This window comes from Diceros bicornis, chromosome 16 (genome assembly GCF_020826845.1).
Source record: "Diceros bicornis minor isolate mBicDic1 chromosome 16, mDicBic1.mat.cur, whole genome shotgun sequence".
NCBI classification, from domain to species: Eukaryota; Metazoa; Chordata; class Mammalia; order Perissodactyla; family Rhinocerotidae; genus Diceros; species Diceros bicornis.
In genome coordinates, this window is record NC_080755.1 from 42698949 (window position 1) to 42724419 (window position 25471).

The window sequence follows — 25471 nt, forward strand, 5'->3', positions numbered from 1 at the left end:
ACAAGCCCTGCTTGAGTAGCAGAGATTTTCCCTCACAATCTCTCCCCACCTGACTTGCTCCGAAAGTGTACCCTTCACGCCATACCACCCACTAATCAAAATTGAACCATTAAACCGAGATCTTGCTGTGGGGCTCAAGTTTCTACCTGATTCCAGGTGAGAACTTTCTCGTGTCCCGAGATGAAGTGAGAGGGAATCAGAGCCAGACGCTGGGCTGAGGATGCTTTTCAGGGCTTATATTAATTACATAACCCTGTAAATTAGTAAATCCTGCCTGAAATATGCTGCCTGTTTCCAAATCCTACTCTGCTTTAAGGCCGTGATTCTTGGTCTTGGCTACACATTGGAATCACCTGGGAATCACTTCAGACAGGCTGATCCCCATATCTCATCCCAGCAGCTCCAATTTAATTGTTCTGGGAGGTGGTCTTTAGACACCCCCAGGTAATTCTACAGCAGGTCCTAAGGTGAGAACCTCTGCTTTAGGGCCTATCCCATGTCCCACCTTCTCCATGAAGCTCTCCCACACCACATGGATATATGTTTCTATTCTATGTGGTACTTGAGATTGACAATATCTGTAATATACTTTGAAATACTTCTGCACACATACTTATTTTGAGCATTAATTCGAGGGGTGGCCAGATAATATGCTATCAAGAATTTATATTCCAGGGTGGTTAGCTGGCATATCAGAAAAGGCCAAATTCCATACATAGCCACTACAAGTCCTTCTACTATTCACATCTCAATCAATAACCAAGTCTTGGCTAATTAGCATACTGAATGTCTAAATGAGTTGTTGTTGCTGAAACTGCTGACTTCTTAAGTGGCAGGATGGATGTTAGAAGTAAGCTGTCTTTGGTGAAATTAATGATACTCAAGATTTTTGGATTGGCTAGAGCCCCTCCTCACCCTTGCTGGAACAAGACTCCTGAGCTCCCTATAGCCTCCATTATTAGGGAGGGTGCTCAAGGCTGGATCCCAATTCAGCTCTGTGTCCAGCCAATGGTTTAGGAGGATTTCTGATTGTATAGTGCTGACCAGGAGGCATGAAATCCTGCTTCTGAAATGTTGCAATGAATGAAGCTTTCATACAGGTGACCCTCAAGTGACCCTGCCTTACAGGTGTGGTCAGAGCCCCTAAAAGGTCAGAGTGCTGGGATTTCATCAAGCTTTCAAAGCTAGTTGTATGACTTCTCTACCTACTTGCCAATGAAGGCTTGTTTAAGTAACATCTGTATATGTGGCAGAATTTGGATTTAAACTGCTTTCTTTATAACCTGTAGTTACCACCTCAAGTTTCTTGGACAACTACAATTATCTAACAAAAAGAACCCAAGTATGGTGTATGACCAGATAAACCTAGATCATTTTCTAACTCAGTCTTGTATATTTCTGATTCTTTTTAAAAAATATGAATGTAAACATTATTTATTAAACACCCACTATAGCAAGAACTCCACAAGGTACTAGATATTCAGAGATAAATAAAATGTGTCTGGGGGCCCAGCTCAAACATCCAGCTGCCTTTTGACTTTTCCACATGTATGTCTCAGAGTATCTCCAACAAAAGTCTTGATTTTCACCCTCGAAACATGTTCTTTGGGGCCGGCCCCATGGCGTAGCGGTTAAGTGCACGCGCTCCGGTGCTGGCGGCCAGGGTTCGGATCCCGGGCGCGCACCGATGCACCACTTGTCAGGCCATGCTGTAGCGGTGTCCCATATAAAGTGGAGGAATATAGGCATGGATGTTAGCCCAGGGCCAGTCTTCGTCAGCAAAAAGACGGGGATTGGCATGGATGTTAGCTCAGGGCCGATCTTCCTCAAAAAAACAAAACAAAAAAAGAAACACGTTCTTCCCCAAATCTTACCCATGTTGATACATGGCTTCACTGTTTACCATCAAGCCAAAAACCTAGAAGTCATCCCTGATTCCTCCCTTTCCCTCAGTTCTCACTTCTAATCCATCAGCAAAGCCTTACAGCCCGATCTCTAAAGCATTCCCCAATCTGCCACCTCTCTCCCTCTCTACTGCCACCACCCTCATCTGGGCCCCAGCCATTTCCTGCTGGACACTGCAAAGGCCACCCGATCGCTCTCTTCACTTCCATCCACTGTTTTGACCTGATCTCTTCCTGCCCTTCTCCTTTCTTACTATGCTTTTCCAGCCACAAACCTTTCTGCTCCCCAAACACACTGAGCTGGTTCTCAGTTAAGCGTACTTGAACGTGCTGGCAAGTTAGGTATTCCCCTCAGGCCCAAAATTTAAGGGGGCACCAAATATATCAGTAATCAAGATAATATCTTAATACGATAGTAAAAAAAATTAATGCAAAAGTCCATGATGAACAAAATATCAACATTTTAAATAAAGACAGGATTCAACAGTGCCATATAGGAGCCTGAGGAAAAAGTAAAATGTGTGCCTCCCATATATGTGCTTTCGTGTATTTTCTATTAGATTCTGCATATCTTTTTTTAAATTTACTTTTATTGAGATATAATTGATGTATAACGTGTAAGTTTAAGATGTACATGTTGATTTGATACATTTACATATTGCAATATGATTACCACAGTAGCGTTGGCTAACACCTCTATCACATCACATTACTATCATTTCCTTTTTGTAGTGGGAACGATTAAGATGTAGTCTCTTTCCAACTTTCAAGTATATAATACAGTATTGTCTGTGGAGATCTAATGCACAGCATAGTGATTATAGACAACAATGCTTTATTATTTTTTTCCCCAGGACATTAAAGGAGTTGAAAAATTGTAAAGTAAGTGTATTAATACTTGCAACATTATTTTAAGTTTAAATACTTTATTTATACTTGTGTATAAATAAAGACCACCTTCAGGTTCGATGATTCACTAGAACTCACAGAACTCAGAAAAGCTGTTACATTTATGGTTTTGGGTTATTACAGTGAAAGGATACAAACTAAAGTCAGCAAAGGAAAAAGATGCATGGGGTGGTGTCCAGGAGAGACCAGGCGCAAGCTTCCCGCTGTCCTTACCCAGTGGAGTTTTAGGGACAGCACTTCTCCCAGCAATGAAGTGTGACAACATGTGCAAAGTACTGCCAAGCAGGGAAGCTCACCCAGGCCTGCAGGGTTTTTCCTGGGGGTCAGTTACGTAGGCATGGGGACCACACTGACTGACCTTAACCACTGATTCTCCATTCCACCCACTCTCAAAGTGAAACTGATACAGCATGGCCGAGGGCTGCCAGGGGAACAAAAACAGGCATTTGTCATAAATCACGTTGGTAGTATAAACCATCTGGTATGGCCCAAGGCCCCAGGTATACACAGACGCTCTTAGGCAGAATTCCAAGGGCTTATCGGTTATCTCCTAGGAGCTGATTAAGGATCAATCCTTTCTTTGGAATGTGAAGGGTTTGAACACCCCACGCCTGCTGAGTTAATCCTTTACTGTTCAATCCCCCAAACAGAATTTATTATAATTTTACTTATTTGGCTTTAATGAAGCAAATACATCATTAACATTTTCAAAATCTGCTTCTGGAAAAAGTTAACCATTAGGGGCCAGCCCGGTGGCAAAGGGGTTAAGTTCGCGCACTCTGCTTTGGCAGCACAGGGTTCACAGGTTCGGATACCAGGCGCAGACCTATGCACCGCTCATCAAGCCATGCTGTGGCAGTATCCCATATGCAAAATGGAGGAAGATTGGCACAGATGTTAGCTCAACAACAGTCTTCCTCAAACAAAATAAGGAAGATTGGCAATGAATGTTACCTCAGGGCCAATCTTCCTCACCAAAAAAAAAAAAAAAGTTAACCCTTAAAGAAACACATTAAAATGTATGTAGGAACACACATTTTTCCTTTGGCTTCAAGCTTTAATGTGGCCCACACACCACTGTCAGATCCTGCCTTTAAAATTTTGATATTTCATTCCTCATGGATTTTTTGCATAAATCTTGATTTTTAAAAATATTGTTTATCTTGATTTTTAAAAATATTGTTTATATTGTTACTGAGTTTCTTGGAGCCTCTTAAATTTTACACTCAAAGCTAGTACCTCACTCACCTCACTCTAGTCCTGGCCCTGCAACAAGGCTGGTGCTTCTCATCTTCCTAACCTCAAATAGCACCTAATCGGGGGCCAGCCCTGTGGCTTGGCAGTTAAGTGAGCGCACTCTGCTACTGGCGGCCCAGTTTCGGATCCCGGGCGCGCACCGACGCACCACTTCTCTGGCCATACTGAGGCCGCGTCCCACATACAGCAACTAGAAGGATGTGCAACTATGACATACAACTATCTACTGGGGCTTTGGGGAAAAAAAAGGAGGAGGATTGGCAATAGATGTTAGCTCAGAGCCGGTTTTCCTCAGCAACAAGAGGAGGATTAGCATGGATGTTAGTTCAGGGCTGATCTTCCTCACAAAAAAAAATAATAATAATAACACCTAATCAGAGAGGCCTTCCCTCATCACCCTATGGATGATTGTACCCTCCCATTTCTCTTTTCATTTTATCACTTCACACTCTGAAATTACCTTATTTGTATTCTTGTTATTTCCTGTGTATCCCTTCCACCCAACAAATATAAGCTCCATGAAAGCAGGAACCTTGTCTGTTTTGCTCACTGCTGAACTCCCAGACCTCAGACGAGTGTCCCTCACATAGTAGTAGATGCTTAATAAATGTTAGGTGCACTGAGCCTCTGTCTGGGGACTGAAACCCTTATGTGGGGATAGACCAAAGAGCAGCTCACAGGTAAGGTTCCTTCCAGCGTAGTTCATTGCCAAGCTGCCCTCTGTGGCTGGCGGGTCCAAAGGCTGAAAGCACCCACAGAAACAAATCCAGATAGAATACTAGAGTCAAAGGAAGCAACTAGCTATTTTCAATTTTACTCATTTAACAAGAGCTATTTACGGAGTGCAGACAAATCGCACTCATGTCAGAGTGCAGAAAGTACCTTGCATATTCAAACTTTGCATAATTCAAATTAGCTACATTTAAACTCTCCAGCCTTGCAGAAAACACCCATTTACCACTGCCTCTGAGCTTGTCATTAAGAGATACTTTGGCCTGTGGCTCTGGTCTGTCCTAGGAAAATAATTCATTCTTTTTTGGCGGCGATTTGTATTTCTAGGCATCTATTATTAAAGTATAAACACCTCTAAAGGGAAAATGCATTAATGAAGTCATCAGATTTGCATGCTTTCATTGTAATGCCTTTGCTTCTGGGTCTTGTATGGCTTCCTTATTCTTGCCTGGTCATAACCATCCATTGTCCTGGGCCCAGAGTGCTCACTGGTGTGACCCCCATCCTTCTCCTTCTGGTCTCCTGCGCCGGCCTCTGCATGCTTCCTAACTCCAAACACTCCATTGGCCAGGATTTCTCCTTCCTGTTGTTCCCTAGATTTCCCCACGCACAAGCCTGAGGGCTCCTATCTTATTCAGAGCATAAGCCACAGTCCTTTCAGTGGCTTTGGCTCTACTGCCCCCCTCCTCCACTCCAGCCACCAGCCCTCTTGCTGTCCCTAACACACCTCGTGGTCAGTCCTTCCTTGGTGCCTTTGCCTTTACTGTCTCCATGGTTTTTGCCCCCTCATCTCCTCAGGGCTTTTCTCCCTGAGGCCTTCCCTGCTGCCTCACTTAAAAGTACACATCCTCTGGCATTCCAGATCCCTGTCCCCATTCTCTATGCCGTTATCACAGTCTAGTATATTATATATCTTCCTTATTTATTTATTTATTTGTTTCCTTCCCCTTTTGAGAATGTAAGCAGTTTTATTCTCTAATTCTTAGAGACATCCTTACCTTAAGCCTGGTTCTTTCCAGCATGAAGTGGTAGTTTGGATGATAAATTAGTTTTCTAGGGCTGCCATAACAAAGAACCACAAACTGGGTGGCTGAAAATCATAGGCATTTATTGTCTCACGGTTCTGGAGGCTAGAAGCCCAAAATCGAGGTGTCAGCAGGACCATGCTCCCTCTGAAACTCATAGGGGAGAATCCTTCCTTGCCTCTTCTAGCTTCTGGGGGTGGCCAGCAATTCCTGGGGTCCCGTGGCTTACAGCAGCATCATTCTGTACCCATCTCTTCCTTCATTGTCACATGGCCTTCTCACTACGTGTGTCTGTGTCTCTCTGTCTCTTCTCCTCTTTTTAGAAGGACACCAGTCCTATTGGATTAAGGGCCCACCTACTCCAGGATGACCTCATCTTTTCTAATAACGTTCACAATGGACCTGTTTCCAAATAAGGTCACATTCTGTGGTACTCAGGGTTAGGACTTCAACATCTCAGGATGTCCTTGTCCAGTGACAGTTCTGTTCTATCAAGACAAATACATGGGGCTGGAGCTACTAACGTTTACATGAAGCCAAGTCTTCCTTCCTTTCTTCACCTATTTAGTCAACAAACATTTATAGAGCCAGGCATTTGCCAGGCACTGGAGACAAAAAAGTGACAGGCAAACCCCCTACCCCAAGAAGTATCCAGGCTGGTGAGGAAAAACAATGACAACAGGGCAGCGTGGTTGGTCCTGTGCAGACCCACGTGGTGAGAGGCGGCTCCTCCCGCCCTGGGCTATCCAGTAGCAGTCACCTGCTGGCACCTCTGCATCCCCAGCCTCGACAGTTTTGGAGTGTGGGGAGGCATATCATTTAGGATTTCATTTTTATGCTCTAGCTAAAAGTTTGTGGTCTGCTTCTATTTCAACTTGTGTTACTGCATAAATTAGGCCATAAAATTCTTGCATCCAGAAGTTGTCTTTTGACTCAAGCGTTTGTCATTCCTAATCAAGCTGGTCTTAAAGCTTATGCCACAAGTGGTGGGAGAAGTAACTGCCCAGCCCCTGGCTTCCCACTCCTCACCCCTCCGGTACCACCCATGGGCAAACTCCATCCCAGAGCTGCAACTAGTTTTAAAGCCTCAAGTCAGTAAATTGTCTTAGTCTTGATGCTCCTCTTGCCTTGAACTACACCCCAATTCCAGTAATTGAGATCCTGCTTTATTTATTTATTGGTGGTAACCAAGCCTCTGTCACAGTGTGGTTATAGTCACTGAAGCCTTCTCTGGTCCTAGTACCCTCATCTTTACCTGGTTCCTTATGTCATATCCAGGTTTTCCTGGGACAAGACTCGCACTTACCCACCACAGTCTCCTCTTGGTCCATGATCTCACCATTAAGCCCACATCTCATGACTTTGTCCCAATATTTGCAGCAGTTCCTCCTGGATGCCTGGACCTGCCTGTATCTTGCTTCCAGATTCCCGATGCTATGATTTACTCACCTCTTAGGATTCCTGTGACCTACTGCTGGGGCCTTCTCAGACTCCCTGCTCCCCCTGGGGGATCTGCTTGGTTTTGGGTCAGTGGTTCTTAATCAGTGTCCCATGGCACACTGAGGTGGCACTGTGAACTGTCACTATTGGACCACCAAATTCTGATTACAACATAAAATTGATTTTTGTATGACTGAAGATGAACACACTTTTATGAACAGGATGTCATTTGCTTAGATTGAGAGGTGAGAAATGAGGTACCGTGTTTGCCGGCACATCCAGGCTGAGAGCGTGGATGGTGCAATCAAGCTGTCTACCCACACACGGGAGATCAGCGCAGAGTGTGCTGGCCTGCGTGCTCTTACAGACACCGTGAGACACGTGCTGCTGCGGTGATGATCATGTTGTAATTACCACCAACTTGTCTAGTTCTGTGTCTTTTGATCCTTTCAGATGCATCAACAAATATTCTGGCATTTAAAGTGTGACTTGAAACATACACAGAAAAGTTGAAGAAATATGACAGTGGTCAGGTTCATCCTCCCGTCACTGAGCCCTGGAGTCATCGACCAGCCCCTCCTCTTCTAAAGCTTGTCAGTAGCGTGGACGCGGATAGTGCTGGCTGCTCGGCAGTGATGATCAGAAATCAAAATGCACATTCCCTTCGACCCAGAAATCCCACTTTAGGAATTCATTTTCCTGATAAGCTCATGAGTTGATCATGGCAGCATGATTTGAAATAACAAAAGACTGGAAACCTGAATGTCCATCTACAGGAGTCTCCTGGTGGCATGAAGTCCTAAGGAGGTTTGTCCGTGGAGACACTGGTCCAAACCTGGGTCATAGCAATCTCAGAGATTAGTTTACCAGAACATTCTCTGGTGAGGGTAGGGCATTGAACACATGGGAGTGAGAGCAGCTAAATGTGGGGTCAGAAAAGAGAGAGGGGAGAACTGGCTGTGGGTGGGGTGGGTGGGTAGCTGTGTGTCCTTGTGGGAGAAAAAGGTATGAGAGACGTGTCCAGGGGTTGGGGTTATGGATTGGGGAACCTGCACCCTGGGTGTCCGGCTGGGAGGACAGATGAATGTTATGAGGTGTGTGTACTAGGCGGGGAGTCTGAAAGCAGACGCGGGAACTGCTAGAGATAAAACTTGACGTTTGTTTTTTTTACCACTGTAATCTGGGTGGCTTGGGTGACTCTTCTTGCAGGAAATTAAGTAAGAGAGGAGTCTCCCCTCTTCCTGACAGTGCTGAGCCTGTATTTAGCACGCGTTGTTGGGAAAGCACAGTCAATCTGAGTGATTTCCTTCCTTGTCTTTTTGCCGCGCATAGACTTCTCCGGTTCTTGGCCCCAGAATTGGAATTTGATTTGCAGCATCTCCATGAAATGATTTGTTGTTTTGTGTAATTGCTGTAAATCCTTGTCTGGCTCTATTATTTCCCCTGCCCTAGTTTTCTACAAATCACTTTGAGCTGCCTCCAGCTTCTCTCCCTCAGTCAGGTGCCAGACCCTGGCTGCTTCCATGGGCTGCAGCAAGACTCTGCAATTAGTCCTTTGAACAAAGAGCTAGAGTGGCCACACTGGTTCCTGACAGACAGGTCCTGAAAGCTTGGGAAGGGGGGGCCTGCTGGGGCAGAGCGATGGGCCTCAGTTTCCAATGCAGGGAGAGGTGTATGCCCATAGGCACAGTCGGGCTTTGGAATTGCACCATGATTAGTGCATGCTAAGTTCACACACACACACATAGAGGACTTCTGTATGAATCAGGACCATTAAGCTTTTATTCAAAGCCTACCATGGGCATGGTGTTCACTTTGAGTACATACCCACATTTTCACATGAGGATTTCCAACATAAGGGGGTTTTTGCTTTTGCTTTTTGATGGAACTACTTATTTTCTTCAAGTGATTTAAGATACTATAAGTCATGTAACTCAAAGTTCTACAAACTAAAAAAAAAGTTTCAGAGAGCACTGCTTCAGAGTGGTATGTTAGCAAGAGCACTGGATTTGGAGCCAGATAACTCAAGTTCAAATCCTGACCTTCCCAGCTGCCTGACTTGAGGGTCTACGGGGCTAAGTTGCTCTGGGCCTGGATTTTTTCATTTGTAAATTTTGTTTAGTAATCCCTGCCTACAAGAGAATAAATAAATAAATTCTGGTGTATTCATACAATGACACACTACCCAGCAATAACAAAGAATGAACTACAGTGATGTGCCGCAAAACGATGTTTCAGTCAATGATGGAATGCATATGTGACAGTGGTCCCATAAGATTAGTACCATATAGCCCAAGTGTGTAGTAGGCTATACCACCTTGGTTTGGGTAAGTTCACTCTACAATGTTCGCACAATGATGAACTGCCTAACGACGGATTTCTCAGAACATATCCCCGTCGTTATGCGACACATGACTGTACAGATATATGCAACAACATGCATGAATCACATAGACATTATGTTGAATGAAAGGAACCGGACACTGACAACTACAATTCTGTATGATTCCATTCATATGAAGTTCAAGATCAGGCAAAGCTAAGGGGTGGTGGTAGAAGTCAGAATAGTGGTTATTTCTGAGGGGGCACTGACTGGGAAGGGGCATGAGAGAAACTCCAGGATGCTAGAAATGTTCTCTATCTTGATCTGGTGGGGTTATACAGGAGCAAACATGTAAAAATTCACCATGCTGTGCACTTTACACATTTTACTGTATGAATGTGATAGCTTAATTACAAAAAGAAAAAAAATCCCTGTCAAGTGTCCATGGCTATGGTGAGGACCACGTAAAACTAGACATGCTTGCGAAACAGCAAACACATACGAATGCTTATTGTTAAGTAATAATAATGTGGCAGAAAGATGTTAGAGTCTGGAGAAAGCCATACTGTTCTTTTAGATCAGAATGAATTTGACTAGGAATAGAAACTGAGCATTTCTGGGAAGTTACATAATTTCACTGAAATGGTCTATAACATTTCTGAGTTAAGTTATAGCACTTAGCATTTGTTGAGTACTAACCCTGGGCTTGTATCATCTCATTTAATTTCCCAACAGTCAAGGCAAGGTTGTCCCTGCTGCCTTCAGTTCTTTGACCTCTCAGCTGGCCTTGGAAGTCAGTCGAGCACCCAGGCGCCAACTCTCAAAGCCGCTAAGGCTCTGCAGGCACCATGTTGCCTGTCACCCAATGGCGCACTTCTTCTTCCTGGAGTTATGTCCAAATGATTACGTCAAGTAGTGTCAATCGTACAATCAAGACTGTGCCCTTAGTGAGAAAGGAGGTAGGGGGTCTGGTCATGAAGCATGCCTGAGATGGGGTGTGCAGTTACTGAAATTCTACAGGCAATTAATTTCTATTGAAAATTGGGATTTTCCTTTTTCCCATTTGGAAAATGGGAATTTTTGGTCTGTTCCAGAATGCTCTGACCTCCTTCCCCCAAGACAGATTCTCCAGTCGAGTCAATTCTGCTTTTCACTATGGACCTGCCCCCAGCAGACTCACCTCCAGATATCCTCTTCCTTCTCTAAACCACTTACAGTCCACCTGTTAGTCCAGCTCAAGTGCCACCTTTTCCGGGAAGCTTTCCTTGATAGCCCCATCCAGAGTAAACCTCTTCCTTTTCCAAAAACCCAGAGCAGCAGTGGTGTGGCTCCAAAGTGTGACTTGGATAGTACCACCCTCCTCCAAGTCACCAAAATCTCCTCTTCCAAGCTCCTCCAAATAAACATAAAATCTAAACAAACACGGTGTACTGCTATTCACATGCAGCTTCAAGACACGCCCTCCAAGCCTGTCTTCCAACCAGATGCCTCCCTTAAGGCCAAGCTACATAGAAATTCTGGAGCCTTTAAGAAGGCTCAGCATTAAGTTTGTTCTACGCACTTGATTATATTTAACACGGTACTTCATTATACTTTGTTTGTACTGTTTTCAGTGACTTCTTATCTCTAGGTCTTGATCTTCAACAAGACTGTAAACTCAAGGGAAGAAATGGTGTCTCTCTTATTTTGTGTGCTCCCTAGGGTCCAGCAGAGGGCTTAACAAAGCCAAGAGAGCACTAGTTACTAAAGACTTTGAGATGCTCTGCTCAAGACATACTATGTTTTGTAAATTCAGCAAATTAATTTTATTCATATTATTTGTAGTGGTAATGTTTATAGTCACAATGAATAATTGTTAGTGTTCTTATAATTGCATTTGGTATTGATTCCTCCAGTTGTTAAACGCAATTTATACAAAACCAATTGGACTTTAAACTGCAGTGCTATTTTCCAAGGTAATATTGTACTTTTCCATTATATCTTTAAAAGCTGTACTCAGCACATTTTGTAGGCTAATGAAATAAACTGCTCAGAAACAACACTGACATCTGTAGCATGCATATCAATAAACATGTTTTAATTCCAATCATGCATCTCTCCAGTTTAGGTTTAAGTTATTTCTTTCTGTTCAAATAGCAATTGCAGTTTATTTACGTACTGGACAATTAGTGTTTCCATGGTCTTCCTCAAGTTGACAGCTGTGGGATTGGCATTATGGTATTAAGGTTGGCCCCCTACATAGCACAGGTCCACAATCTTTTATCCAAATCCCTTGGGGCCAGATATGTTTTGGAATTCTGAAATTTTTGGATTTTAGAAAGATAGCAGACGCCTAAGGCATAGATTTTATAACACTCTCAGGCAGGGCTGGGGCAATGCCCAGTGATAAAAACATTAATAGCTCTATAGTAAAACCTAGTGAGATAATTTTAAGTAGTTTCACACTTGTTCAGGTCAGGTTTTGCTGCTAAGTGAGGTTCAGCATCAGACTTTCTGGTTATTGAGCTTTTTGGATTTTGCACTTATAGACGAGGGCTGGTCTGGCTTCTGTGATGTACATGGAGTAGGGTTGGCCACTGGGTTTGTCAGAGATTCCAGACCAGGGCACCACCAGCACCGTGTATCTCTCATTCCTTTGGGGATTACAATTCAATTCAGCAAACATTTGCTGAGGGGGGTCTCTATACGCCAGGCGCTGTGAAAGAAATTTTTAAGGGGAATAAGACAGGGCTCTATATTAGTGTGCTCGGGCTGCCATATCAAATCCCATAGGCTGAGTGGCTTAAACAACATCTATTTATTTTCTCAAAGTTCTGGAGGCTGGAAGTCCAAGATCAGGGTGCCAACAGGTTGGTTTATGGCGAGGCCTCCCTTTCTGGCTTGAAGATGGTCACCTCCTCACTGTGTCCTCACATAGCTTCTTCTCTGTGGTCATGGAGAGAGAGAGCAATCTCTGGTGGCTCTTCCTCTTCCAATAAGGACACTGGCCCTATCAGATTAGGGCCTCACCCTTATGACCTCATAAACCTAATTACCTCCCTAAAGGCCCTATCTCTAAGTACGGTCACTGGGGGTTAAGAAGACCTCAACATATGAATTCGGGGGGGCACAACTCAGTTCATAGCAGGCTCTTTCCCTCAAATAGCTCATAGCCTAGCAGCAAACAGAGGCCAGATCACAACTGAACTGTGAAATGTGATAAAAAGAGAAACACAGAGCTGGGAGAGGGCAGGGAGGCAGGGTGCCCTCAGGGAGTCTGGTGAGCAAACCGAATAGATGACATTTGAGTTGAACTTTCAGTGAGGGCAAGGCTGGAATTCCAGGGATCCTGTGGGAGGGAGGACAGGACATCCTGAAGCCACACCCTGAGTAAAGGCATAGCAGTGGGGCATGCACGTGTGTGGAGAGGGAGGGTGTCTGCTTGAGACAGGTGACTATCAGTTCTGTGCAGCTGGCTTCTCAGTGCTCAGAGTTTTATATAAAAGGTGGCCTCTGTGTGTTGGCCCCTAGGTTGTTTAGTCCTTCACTGCAGGCCGACGAAAGCCCTCCAGTGCCAAACGCAAATTTTTACACATCCGCTTATTTAAAAAATAGCCCAAACTCGCAAATTTCTAGCCATTTAGAGACTGCCTGCTTTGCATACCCAGAGACGCCTCACCCCACAGCTGTTAGCTATTGATAAGATAGCGCCTTGCAGTAGTAAGGCCCCAAGCTGCCAGGGCCCCTTTGGAGTTCTTGCCCCAGAGACTTCCCACTGTGCTATTGAGCAACATCACCTAGACATGTAAGCTCCCTGCCTGATCCCCCTCTCTCCCAGGAGTTCCCTTGTCCTCCTCTACTTCTGGATGGTGGCCTCTTCTCTGTAAGCCTCTGGATGGTCTCATGCTGCGAGGGACTAACCTTTCCTGCAACGCTGTCCAAGCATCGCCAATTGAAGCTTGTGTGTGCTACTGCCATCTCATGGTCATATCTCTTTTCCTTGATCAGCCCCAAATCCCTTGAACCCCTGCAGAGAGGCAGAGGGAAACCTGACATCAAAGGAGGGGCCTTTACTCAGTGACCAGAAGAAATGAAGGGGCGAAATGCCTTTCATTTCAACCCCACAGCCTCCATATCGACCTGGCTAACCTGCTCCCAGCTCTGGGTAGTCAGTCACCGGAAAGCCCTGCTGTTGGTTTCTGCGTCTAGAGGCACAGCAAAAGCAGACATGTGCCATGGTCACCAGCCTTGGGTGTGTAGTCAAGATGCGAGTCTCTGAAAATGCTAGCTCCCCCAGTAGGGAAAGAGAGTGAAAACATGTTACCCTGCCTTCAGGAGCCCTCTACTTGCTCTATGCCAGTGTCTGGGGCTACTGGAAGCTAAAAGACATTTCCTGTCCAAGAGCTGGGAGCTGTGGATGTCCAAGTCTTCTACATCTGATGACTCATCTCGCCTGCCTGCTTCAGGTCTTGCATAGTTTCTTCATCGTCAGGGTTCTCCGCCTCCTGACGGTCAGCACCAGCCTGCCGCTGGCCATTTCAGGTATTCTCTGGGACCTGTGTCTCTCAGCCCTGGCCTTATCCCATTTCAGTCTTGCTTGGCCCTCCTAGGTCTGGGTGCTAAAGAATCAGAAGGAAGGCTCTATGGTCACCCTTTCACTCTGGCCACTGATCTTTCCCTTCTTCCTCCAGAACAAAGAAGGAAACACTTTCTGAGGACTTGTTCTAGGTGGAGCCTTCTGCTGAAAGCTTGGGATCATCAAAGTTATCTAAGACTTGGTACCTACTTTAAGCAACTCAGTTGTTAAGCAATTAATTGGAGAAAACAAACACATGCTCACACAAAAGCATAGTTTCAGCTGTGTGCTGCTGGTCAAATCGTAAGTCCTCATAACTTTCCTGGCCTTGCAATGCCCTATATCACTGCTCCCCTCTGTCCACTGGATTCTAGCGATGGTTCTGTCCAGGGCACCAGGGTCACCTCAAGCGCGTGCCCTGCATCACTACTGTATCACCCCAGGGCTTTCTCACAGCCTTCTTAGCTTCCTACCTGGTGGGGAGCAGTCAGTGCCCCTGGGGGCACTCTTCGACCAAAGTGGGCAGGAGTGGGGCATTAAATGGCCCAGCCTCCACTTGGGCGGTACACACCTGCGAGGCTTCCTACACAGTTCCTCAGAAGGCCCGAGTGGAATGAGACCCAGTTGCCTGTGGTGGTCACCAACCTATAGCACATGCTTGTACTGGCTCCTCCCCTGCTACCGCCCACCCCACACTTCTGCTTCCTGGGTCACCTACCAAATAACCTAACTGCAGCCAAGTCCTCACAGGGGCTCTGATTGCGGGGCAACTGAACCCAAGACACGTTCTCATCTATAAAGTGAGGGATTTGGACTAGACCCTCTCTCAGGTCCCTTTCAGCTCTAGAAGCACCTCAGTTTTTAGACAAGAAAAGTGAATCCCAGGAAGCCCTGCCACAGGTCACACAGCTGATTAATGGTACACGGGGCAAGAACCTAGCACGAAACTGTCTTGCTGTGTCAGTTTTCCCAGAAGCACATCCACAAAGTCATTTCAAATAAAAGTCCCACATCACAATGCTTGGAAGCACTAAGCTAATAACCCTCAGCCTCTATCCACAACACACGTCTTAGAACTTTATAGAAAAGAATTGACATCGGAGACAATGTTGGCTCAGAGAGTCCTCGTCCAGCCAACACCTTCAGAGGAGACATAAACAGAATCACATCTTTTTATTGTGACCTGCACTAGGTGTGATATCCCTTTTCCAGTTATCTCAGAGTCCTCCCTATATAGGAAGCTATTCTTTTTATTAGATGAAACTCTCAGCTAAATTCTGAGAAGCTATTTGCCCAGTTTATGTAAGGTATTGAAATATTAGAAGGATGGTTTAAAGAAGGAAAAATATTCATGCCCATGTGTAATTTATGGATGTACTTGATGGATTTGCACCAAAATGCTATGTTAGCAAACATAAAGGTTTGGATAGAGTCCATGAGGTGATGGAAATGGAATGAAAATAGCCTCATGCTATATATTGCCAAACAAGCCTTAAAGGGCATATTGGTTGATTAAGACCGCTTTGACAACAAATTGGATTTTAGTAAGAAATCATGACGTTATGGGATGGAAAAAGTGCTGAACTAAGAGATAGGAGATTTCTTTGGGCTTCTGTTTCTGTATTTGCAAAATAAAGAAAACAAAAATATTTGTGATGGGCTTTTAAGATCTAAAAGTCTATAATTCATTGATTTCGCCTGCTACCTATTGTGGGGAGGCAGTAAAGCAGAGAGACTAAAACCATAGACTCTATAATCAGACTGGGTTCAACTGGCAGCACCAGCACTTACTGACCGTGGTGTTTTCCAACACCAACAACCATAGGGGTAAGTCAGGAAAATAATTCTGCTATAGGTAGATCATTCAGATTTGTAAGTCTATAAAATCTAAAAAAGGAACAAAGTTTAATTTGCAGGAAGAAAATTACGTGTAATGATACAAACTCAAAGGAAGAAGGTTATCCATGAGTTAAAAGGAACATACAAGCATACTGTAGTGAAAAATATTAAAAGACTGACAAAGACAATATAGATGCTCATGAAACTACAGTGGCGGCTTACTAGGGCACGCCCTCCGCATGGGATGAATGTTCCGGGGCAGCACTCGATGGACGCACAGGATCTCCCGGATCTTGTCCTGGCAAAGCTTGTTTGCTGCCACCCCTGCTTCAAACTCTCGGCGCGCCTCCTCCTTCTCTGCTTCCCGGGCCTGCTGCTGGTAGGACATTTGCATCTGAAGTTGCTTCCTGTACTCTTGGGCTAACCCGGAGCGTCTGAAGTGTTAGAAATGACAAAGTATACAACTATAAAAGTAAGCATTTGGATTTATTTAGGGCATTAAAATTAATGTAATTTGTGAAGTCAAATTAAAATTCCCATTAAAATCAGACTGAGTGGGGAAGAAATAGGTAAAAAGTTCAATAATGTGTTTATTACACAATAAGAATTAAGATAATCTTAGAACAAATATTGATTTTGGGGGGGAGTGCTTCTTCCGCACTCAAAATATTTACTGCTATGTGGAGAGAGTCCTTGGCCTCTCTCCGTCCCCTCTCTTACTCCTTTCCAAGGAAGAAGTGACTTACCTATTGGGAACAGGCTGGTCTGCCTGTTTTCCACTCTGCTCTCTATCAAAGGGCCACGGCCCTGCAGGGCAAGCCTGCAGTGGTCTGGACCACTAGTGACTGGGTGGGTAAGTTTGCCTCATTCTGTTCAGTATTAACTAGACAATTTCCTCCATATATAAGCCACATTTTAAAATTTATAATGTGACTTTTTTTATTGTGGTCAAAAACACATAATATAAAATTTACCATCTTAACCAATTTTTTTTTTTTTGGCTAAGGAAGATTCACCCTGAGCTAACATCTGCACCAGTCTTCCTCTATTTTGTATGTGGGTCGCCACCATAGCATGGCTGCCAACGGTGGTGTGGGTCCACTCCTGAACCGAATCCAGGCCTCCAAAGCAGAGTGCAATGAACTTAACCACTAGGCCATGGGGCCGCCCCATCTTAACCACTTTTAAGTGTACAGTTCAGTAGTGTTAAGTATATTCACATTGCTGTAAAACAGATCTCCAGGACTTTTTCATCTTTCTCCAGAAACTCTATACCCATAAACAACTCCCCATTTCCCCCTCCCCCAGCCCCTAGTCAACACCATTATATTTGATGTCTTATGAATTTGACTACTCTAAGTACCTCAGGTAAGTGAAATCATACAGTATTTGTCTTTTTGTGACTGGTTTATTTCACTTAGCATAATGTCCTCAAGGTTCATCCAGGCTGTAACATCTGACAGGATTTCCTTCCTTTTTTAAGGCTGAATAATAGTCCATTGTATGTATATACCACATTTTGTTTATCCATTCATCTGCTAATGAACATTTGGGTTATTTCCACCTCTTGGCTATTGTGAATAGTGCTGCTATGAACTCGGCTATGCAAATATCTCTTCAAGGGCCTGCTTTCAATTATTTTGAAAATATACCCAGAAGTGGGATTGCTGGATCATATGGTAGTTCTATTTTTAATTTTTTGAGGAAACTTCATACTGTTTTCCATAGCAGCTGCACCATTTTACGATCTATAAGCCATATTTTCACATCAGCTTTTATCAGAAATAAAGATTATAGCATGCATGTACCTCTGTGGCAGCTTCTATTTTCCAAAGATGGCCACAGTAATATCTCCCCTCCCATGTGCTCTTCTGCGGTGTGAATCTCTACTCCCCTTATCAAGAGGTGGAGCTTATTTCTCCATCCCCTTGAATCTGGATGGGCCCTGTAGCTGCTTTTATGACCAATAGAATATGACAGAAGTGATGCTATGCCAGTCCTAGGTGTAGCCCTTAACTGGCCTGGCAATTTCCTCCTCTGTCCCTTGAAATGCTTGCAATTGAAACTCCCTCTCAGAACCAGCCACCATACTGGGAGAAGCCCAAGCCACATGGAGAGGCCACATGTAGATGTTTGGGCTGACAACACCAGATGAGATTCCCAACTACAGCCAGCATACACTGACAGCTATATGAGTAGCTATCTTAGGTGTCCACTCCAGGTGAGCCTTCAGATGAATGGAGCGCCAGCCCCATCTGACTTGAACCACATGAAAGACTTTAAAGCAAGAACCACCCAGCTGAGCCTTATCTATCCATCACAGAATTATAAGAGATAATCATAACTCACTTCAAACCACAAATTTTGGGTTGTTTTTTTAATGCACCAGTAGGTAACTGTAATACCTTCTGCCTACACTTTTTTTTTTTCTTATCCTTCAGTTGATTCAGAAGCTGGGCAGGGAAGAGAGTTACTATCCATTAAGTTCCCCTCACATCTCAAACAACTCAATTTTCAAAAACAAAAAGGAAACACCTCCAGAGAAGAAGCAGTAGCAGGAAGTCAGTAGTGTAGGCCAGGCTTTGTTGTTAATGCCCCCAAGTGACAATAGGCCCAGGTGCATCAACCATACTCTTTCTAGTAAGAAAAGAGTTTATTTCTATTCACCAAGTGTGAGTGAGTCAGACCACAGCCCCCAGGGACGGGGAGGGTGACTAGCAATCGGAGGAGCCAGGTCCTCTTCCTCCACCACACTGGTCGCCTAAATTGGGTAGCATGGCCGTCAGTGGGAAAGGACTACTATAGTCCAAGAAAGGCTACAAGGAGGCCTTTTCCTCCACTTGATTGTGGTGATCAGAGGGACACATGTCAGAGGAGAGCAGTGGTATTTCCCAAAGCACCCAGAGTGTTTCAGTTTTCCAGCCCAGTGAGGCTGCAAAAATCTGCCTGAGGACATTTGCATGGAATCATATCCCAAAAGCCATTTCTGCTAATCTAACTAATTAGGTCACCCTGTATTTCAGAATTTATTTCATGGGGGAAAAAAATCTTATTTCATTGGGATTGAGGGTTGGCGCCTATTTTATAAAAATTGTTTCTAATTTATTTTATTTTTTAAGATGTACATCCAATTTAATAGCTAATGTATATAATCAGAATGTACACAATGGCAATAGAATTTGATTTTACCAGGATGGTTAGTGCTTATTTTTATATGAAACTGTGTAAACTGGCTTGAGCTTTTAGGACAAATGTAATACTGATGTAAAATAATGTCAATAATACATGAATTATGGCACACTGTCCCCTCTCTATGGAAAAATCTCCAATTTTTTTGGTGGTAAATAATAAAAACGGAAACAAAATCATACCTTGCAAAATTCTCCTTCTCTTCACGGTTAAGCTCTTTAAGACCTTCATTTATACGTTCCTGTTCCATAGCACGTTCTTCCTGTTCTTTTGCTCTTCGTTGCACTACAAAAGATAAGAGTAATTTTTTCTAAATGACTTTTTTTCAGACAAGACTTGCTGACATCTTTCTGGGCATCAATGCTATATTGTCTTTAGAAAGGCAGAGCTTAGAATCACTGGGCTGGATCTTAGATCAATAAGGTAGCAGTCATCTCCACTGAGGGAAGAATAGGGCTTAAGTTCATATGTGCTGTGATCTATACAGATTTTCCCTTAATCATTTTTCATTGAAAATCTATGATCAGCCCTTTTCATACCAGATTGCCACTGTTAGAACACTTCTCACCTTTCTCTTCGTGAGGAAAAACAGTTCTATTGCCGTTTATGTTAATAAGAGAGTTTATTTACTACAAAATAAACATTGGAAAAACAGTATATAAAGCTCTTATAAATTAAATAAGAAAAACTTAAGCATCCCAGTAGAAAAAAATGATAAAGAAAACAAACAGAGTTCACCAAAGAATAAATACAACCAAAATGTATATATCTTTGGTCCCAAAACCCATTTACAGGAATTTATCTTAAACAATCATATACAATCCAAAAAAATTATGTACCGAGATGGTAACCTGAAATGCTAAAATAGTAATAAAAAGATTCAAAACGATCTGAAGGTCTATTACTTGTGTTTAGGTAAAGTAAATTATGGTCCATTTTTATAATGGACCATAGGCAGCATTACAAATCCTATAATTGACCTGCAAAAATGTTTATGATAAGTGGAAAATGCAGGCTGTAAAACAATATATACAACATGATCCTAATTTTTGAGGGGAAATTATACACATAGTAAAAATACTGGAAGGAAATACATGAAGTTGTGAATAGTAGCTATTCTTGGGTGGTAGAATTATGGTTGATTTTGTTTCCTTATTTATAAACGTTCCAAATACTTAAATTTTCCATGTTTTCTTAATATATTCTAAAACATTCATCATGGGTGAAGATAGAAATCTTTTTAGTTTACAAGCTTTCTTCTCATTTTCTTAAACCTCTATCTAATACTGGCTTAACAATTTTCAACTGCTCGACTGGAGAATTAATCAAGGGAACCAAGATGAGCTTTCTCTTGCAAAGACAACTACGTGAAATCTAATGGTTCCCTAATAGTAAATCTGTCCATCTATTGCCTCCCCAGTTCATTGGGCTGGACACGGAATGGCGAAAACCTGGAGAAGGCAGTTCATTCTCTCAACAAATATTTCCTTTTGTGACCAAGCACTGTTGGAAGCTGAGGGAATACAATGGTATTCTAAGGCAGAATTGTGAGCAAGCCACAGTGAGAGCCCCCGAAAGAGGATTTATTATGAAGAGGGGAACACAGAGAGCCTCACAAGGAACGAGATATTTGAGCTGGGCTTGAAGGATGTCCAGGATTTCTCAAGATCAAAAGCATCATAGGCAGAGCAAACCACCCAAGCAAAGGTATGGAGGTGTGGAGATACCTGCAGAAAGAAAAGAGGGACAGATAAAAGAAAGTGTGTGTGTGTGTGTGTGTCTGTGTCCCATCTTCTCATTCTCCTTTATTGTCACTAAGGCACACAGAGCATTCAAGGACATACTGTTCCTTTAACCTTTAGAACATCTCCCCCATGACTGCTCAGAATCTGCTGGGATATAAAACTCTTCACGTGTTTATACTTTGTGTATTCAATTAGCTAAGTTCTGCAAAGCAGGGATCTTGCCTTAATCCTTCTTACATCCTCCATAGTATTTCACACATAATACCTACTTCATAAATATTTTGGTTGCTACTTAAATTGAATTAAGGCCCAACTATAATATAATTAGGATTCATTTCCTTACACTTTTCTTGAACTTGAAGCTTTCTTGTACACATGACTTCATTCACAAGTTGTTTCCTTGCCTCTTTTTCAAGTCTCAGCTCCTTGTCCTTCTCAGCCAACTTCTTCTCCTTCTCTTCCTCCAATACTCTGTCCAATTCTTTCTCCTGAGCTTTTTCTTCCTCACGCCGCTGTGCCACATATTGATGATATATCTTCTGTTCTCTTATCATCTCTTCCTTCATAACATAAAAATTACCTCATGTTAAAATGTTTAGGTATGATAATGATATTGAGGATAAGTTTAAAAACAATCTTTTAGAGCTACAATACCAATCTTTAAGAGCTACATACTGAAACATTTAAAAATGAAATATTATGTCCAGAGTTTATTTCAGAATATTCAGGGGTGGTGGTGGGGAATGGGTGAGTGTAGATGAACCAAGAAGGACCATTAGTTGATGTTTGTTGAAGCTAGGTGATGGACACATGGGGGTTCACTGTACTATTCTTTGTTGTCTGTTTGAAATGTTTTATAATACATTTTTGAATAAGTTAACTCAAACACTTTCCCACAATGTTTCTCAAGGCGAGTCCCAAATAATTTTCAATTATACAGCTTTATTTTCATCTGGATGGATGAAATCTTAACCTGATAAACAAAATAAGTCACTACTACTATTATAGCACTGTCTCTGACTAGACGATGAGTCACCTGATACTTTATAACAGCAATTCTCAATCTTAGCTACACTTTGGAATCACCTGGGGAACTTTAAAAAGTATTAAGGGCTGAGTCTCACCCTCAGAGATTCCTATCTAAGGGAAAGCCTTTAAGTTCCCCAGGTGATTTTAATGTGCAGCTATGGTTGCAAACTGAGCTTTATAATGCAGCCATTTTCAATTGGCTTTTCTGTCTTTCATGGTATTATTTGTGCTGGTTCATCCAATCTCTGATCTGATCTCTTTTGAGGATATCATAGATCGGAGGTAGGACTAGCAAGGTCTGCACCCTCAGAGAGGCTTGTATACATAGTCTCATACTTACTTAGGAAAAAAATTAACAAAAGAAGTGCAAAACTTATACTCTGAAAACTAAGAAACATTATTGAAAGAAATTAAAGAAGACCAAAATTAATGGAAAGACATCCTATGTTCACAGATCGGAAGACAAAATTATTAAAATGGCAATTGTCCCCAAACTGGTCTACAGATTCAAAACAATCTCTATCAAATTTCCAATTGGCTTCTTTACAAAAATTGACAAGCTGATCCTAAATTCATATGGAAATGCAGGGGAGCCAGAACAGTCAAAACAATTTGAAAAATAAGAACAAATTTGGAGGATTCACATTTCCTGATTTCAAACTTACTACAAATTTACAGTGATCAAGACATATAAATATGCGATATTGGCATAAGGATAGACATATAGATTAACAGACTAGAACTCAGAATCCAGAAATAAACCCACACATTTACTGTCAATTGATTTTTGACAAGAGTGCCAAGACAATTCAATAGGGGAGAATAGTCTCTTCAACAAATGGTGCTAGGACAACTGGATATCCACATGCAAAAGAATGAAGTTGGACCTCTACATCATACTATATACAAAATTTAACTCAAAATGGATCAAAGGCCTAAATGTAAGAGCTAAAACTATAAAACTCGAAGAAGAAAACATAGGACTACATCTTCATGACTTTGGAGTAGGAACAGTTTTTTTTAGATATGATATCAAAAGCACAAGCAACAAAAGAAAATACAGGTAAACTGCACTTCATTAAAATTAAAACCTTTTGTGCTTCAAGGGACACCATCAAGAAAGTAAAAAGACAACCCACAGAATGAGAAAAAATGTTTACAAATCACATAAGTGATAAGAGACTTGTATGTAGCACATATAAAGAACTCTTACAACTCAATAATAAAAAGACAAATAACCCAATCAAAAATTGGGCAAATGACTTGAATAAACTGCTAATAGATTTCTCCAAGGAAGATATATAAATGGCCAATAAGCACAGGAAAAGAGGCTCAACATCATTAGTCATTGGGAAAATGCAAATCAAAACCACAATGACATATCACTTCAGACACACTAGGATGGTTAAAATAAAAAAGACAAATAATTAAGTGTTAATAAGCATGTGGAGAAATCAGACCCCTCATACACTGCTAGTGGGAATGTAAAATGGTGAAGCCACTTTGGAAAACAATTTGGCAATTACTCAAAAGCCTAAACATAGAGTTATCCTAGTACTCAATAATTCCACTCCTAGGTACATGCCCAAGAAAAACAAAAACATATGTCCAAACAAAAATTTACATATGAATGTTCACAGCAGCATTATTCATACTAGCCCAAAAGTGCAAACAACTCAAACATCCATCAGCTGACAAATGGATAAACAAAATGTGGTATATCCATACAATGGAATATATTCAGCCATAGAAAGGAATGAAGTACTCATATATGCTACAACATGGATAAGCCTTGAAAACATTATGCTAAGTGAAAGAAGCCAGTCAAATGGTCACATAATATATGATTCCATTCACATGAAAGTCCAGAATAGGGAATCCATAGAGACAGAAAGTATATTAGTAGTTGCTTAGGACTAGGGGTTGGCGGGTGGGAAAGAGGGATAAGCAAGATAATGAAAAAGTTCTAAAATTGACTGTGGTGATGATTGCACATATCTGTGAATATACTAAAAACCACTGCAGTATATTTTAAATGGGTAAATTGTATATTATATGAATTATACCTTAATGAAGCTGTTAAAAAATAAACAAAATAAAATAATCCAATTGAGAAAAACTCAACAGCAGAAAGAAAGAAAGAAAGAAAGAAAGAAAAAATCAAACAATCCAACTAGAAAATGGGCAAAAGATATGAGGAAACATTTCACCGAAGAGGATATACAAATGGCAAATAAGCACATGAAAAACTGGTCAACATCAGGGGCCGGCCCCATGGTGTAGTGGTTAAGTCCAGCACGCCCTGCTTTGGCGGCCTGGTTTGGTCAGTTTGGGTCGTAGGTTTGGTGAGTTTGGGTTGTAGGCGTGGACCTGCACACCTGTCATCAAGCCACGCTGTGGCGGCGTCCCATATACAAAGTAGAGGAAGACTGGCACAGATGTTAGCTCAGGGCTAATCTTCCTCAAGCGACAAAAGAGGAAGATTGGAAATGGATGTTAGCTTAGAGTGAATCTTCCTCACTAAAAAAAAAAAAAAAAGGTCAACATCATTAGCTGTTACAGAAATGCAAATTAAAAACACAATGAGATAGCACTACACAGCTATCAGAAAGGCTAAAGCAAAAAATAGTGATACCACCAAATGCCGGTGAGGATGTGGAGAAACTGGATGACTCACACATTGTTGGTGGGAATGAACATTATTGGTGGGCTAGTATAGCTACTCTGAAAAACAGTTTGGCAGTTTCTTAAAAAAAACTAAACAGTCACCTAACAATTGCCCTTCTGGGCATTTTTCCCAGAGAAACAAAAATTTGTGTTCACACAAAAACCTGTACATGAACCTGTACATTATAGCAGCTTTACTTACAAGAGCCATAACCTGGACACAACCCAGATGACCTTTAAGAGGTAAATGGTAAAAACAGACTGTGGTGCAGTCGTACTATGAATACTCCTCAACAATTAAAAGAAATGAACTACTGACACATGCAACAATCTGCATATATCTCCAGAGAGTTATGCTGAATGAAAAATGTCATTCCTGAAGGTTATATACTATATGATTCCATTTATATAACATTTTGAAATGACAAAATTATATAAATGGAGAACAGATTAATGGTTGCCAAGTGTAGGGACAAGAGGAAAGTTGGTGTGGCTATAAAAGGGAAACATGAAGGATCCTAGTGGTGATGGAAATATTCTGTATCTGGCTGTGTCAATGTCAATATCCTGGCTGTGATATTGTACTATAGTTTTGCAAGATGTTACCATTGAGAGAAGCTGAGTAAAGGGTAAATGGGATCTTTCTGTATTATTTCTTACAACTGTATGTAAATCTATAATTATCTCAAAATAAAAAGTTTAATTAAAGAACATAGTAGCAGATTTCTGGTTTCCAGTTCGGCATGTAAGGAGCTTAGAAGTTGCCACTCTCTCCTAACGAGTAAAAAGCTCAACTGAAAAATCAACAACTAATCTTAGATCCACAAGAGAAGTGAGGGCACAGGGAAGACCACTGC

At 42.1% G+C, this 25471-nt stretch overlaps 1 protein-coding gene across 1 annotated transcript in view; it reads right to left on the bottom strand.

The window, feature by feature from the left end:
* Positions 1–15248: 15248 nt before the first annotated feature.
* The window catches only part of CFAP53 (cilia and flagella associated protein 53), a 45333-nt gene continuing 35110 nt past the window's right edge, over positions 15249–25471 (bottom strand). The window contains exons 6-8 of the mRNA XM_058557140.1: positions 21262–21478; positions 19356–19458; positions 15249–16418 (exon numbers count right to left, since the gene is read on the bottom strand). Of these exons, the coding sequence (XP_058413123.1) occupies positions 16190–16418; positions 19356–19458; positions 21262–21478 (549 nt within the window). The 3' untranslated portion in view covers positions 15249–16189. The remainder of the gene's footprint in view (positions 16419–19355; positions 19459–21261; positions 21479–25471) is intronic.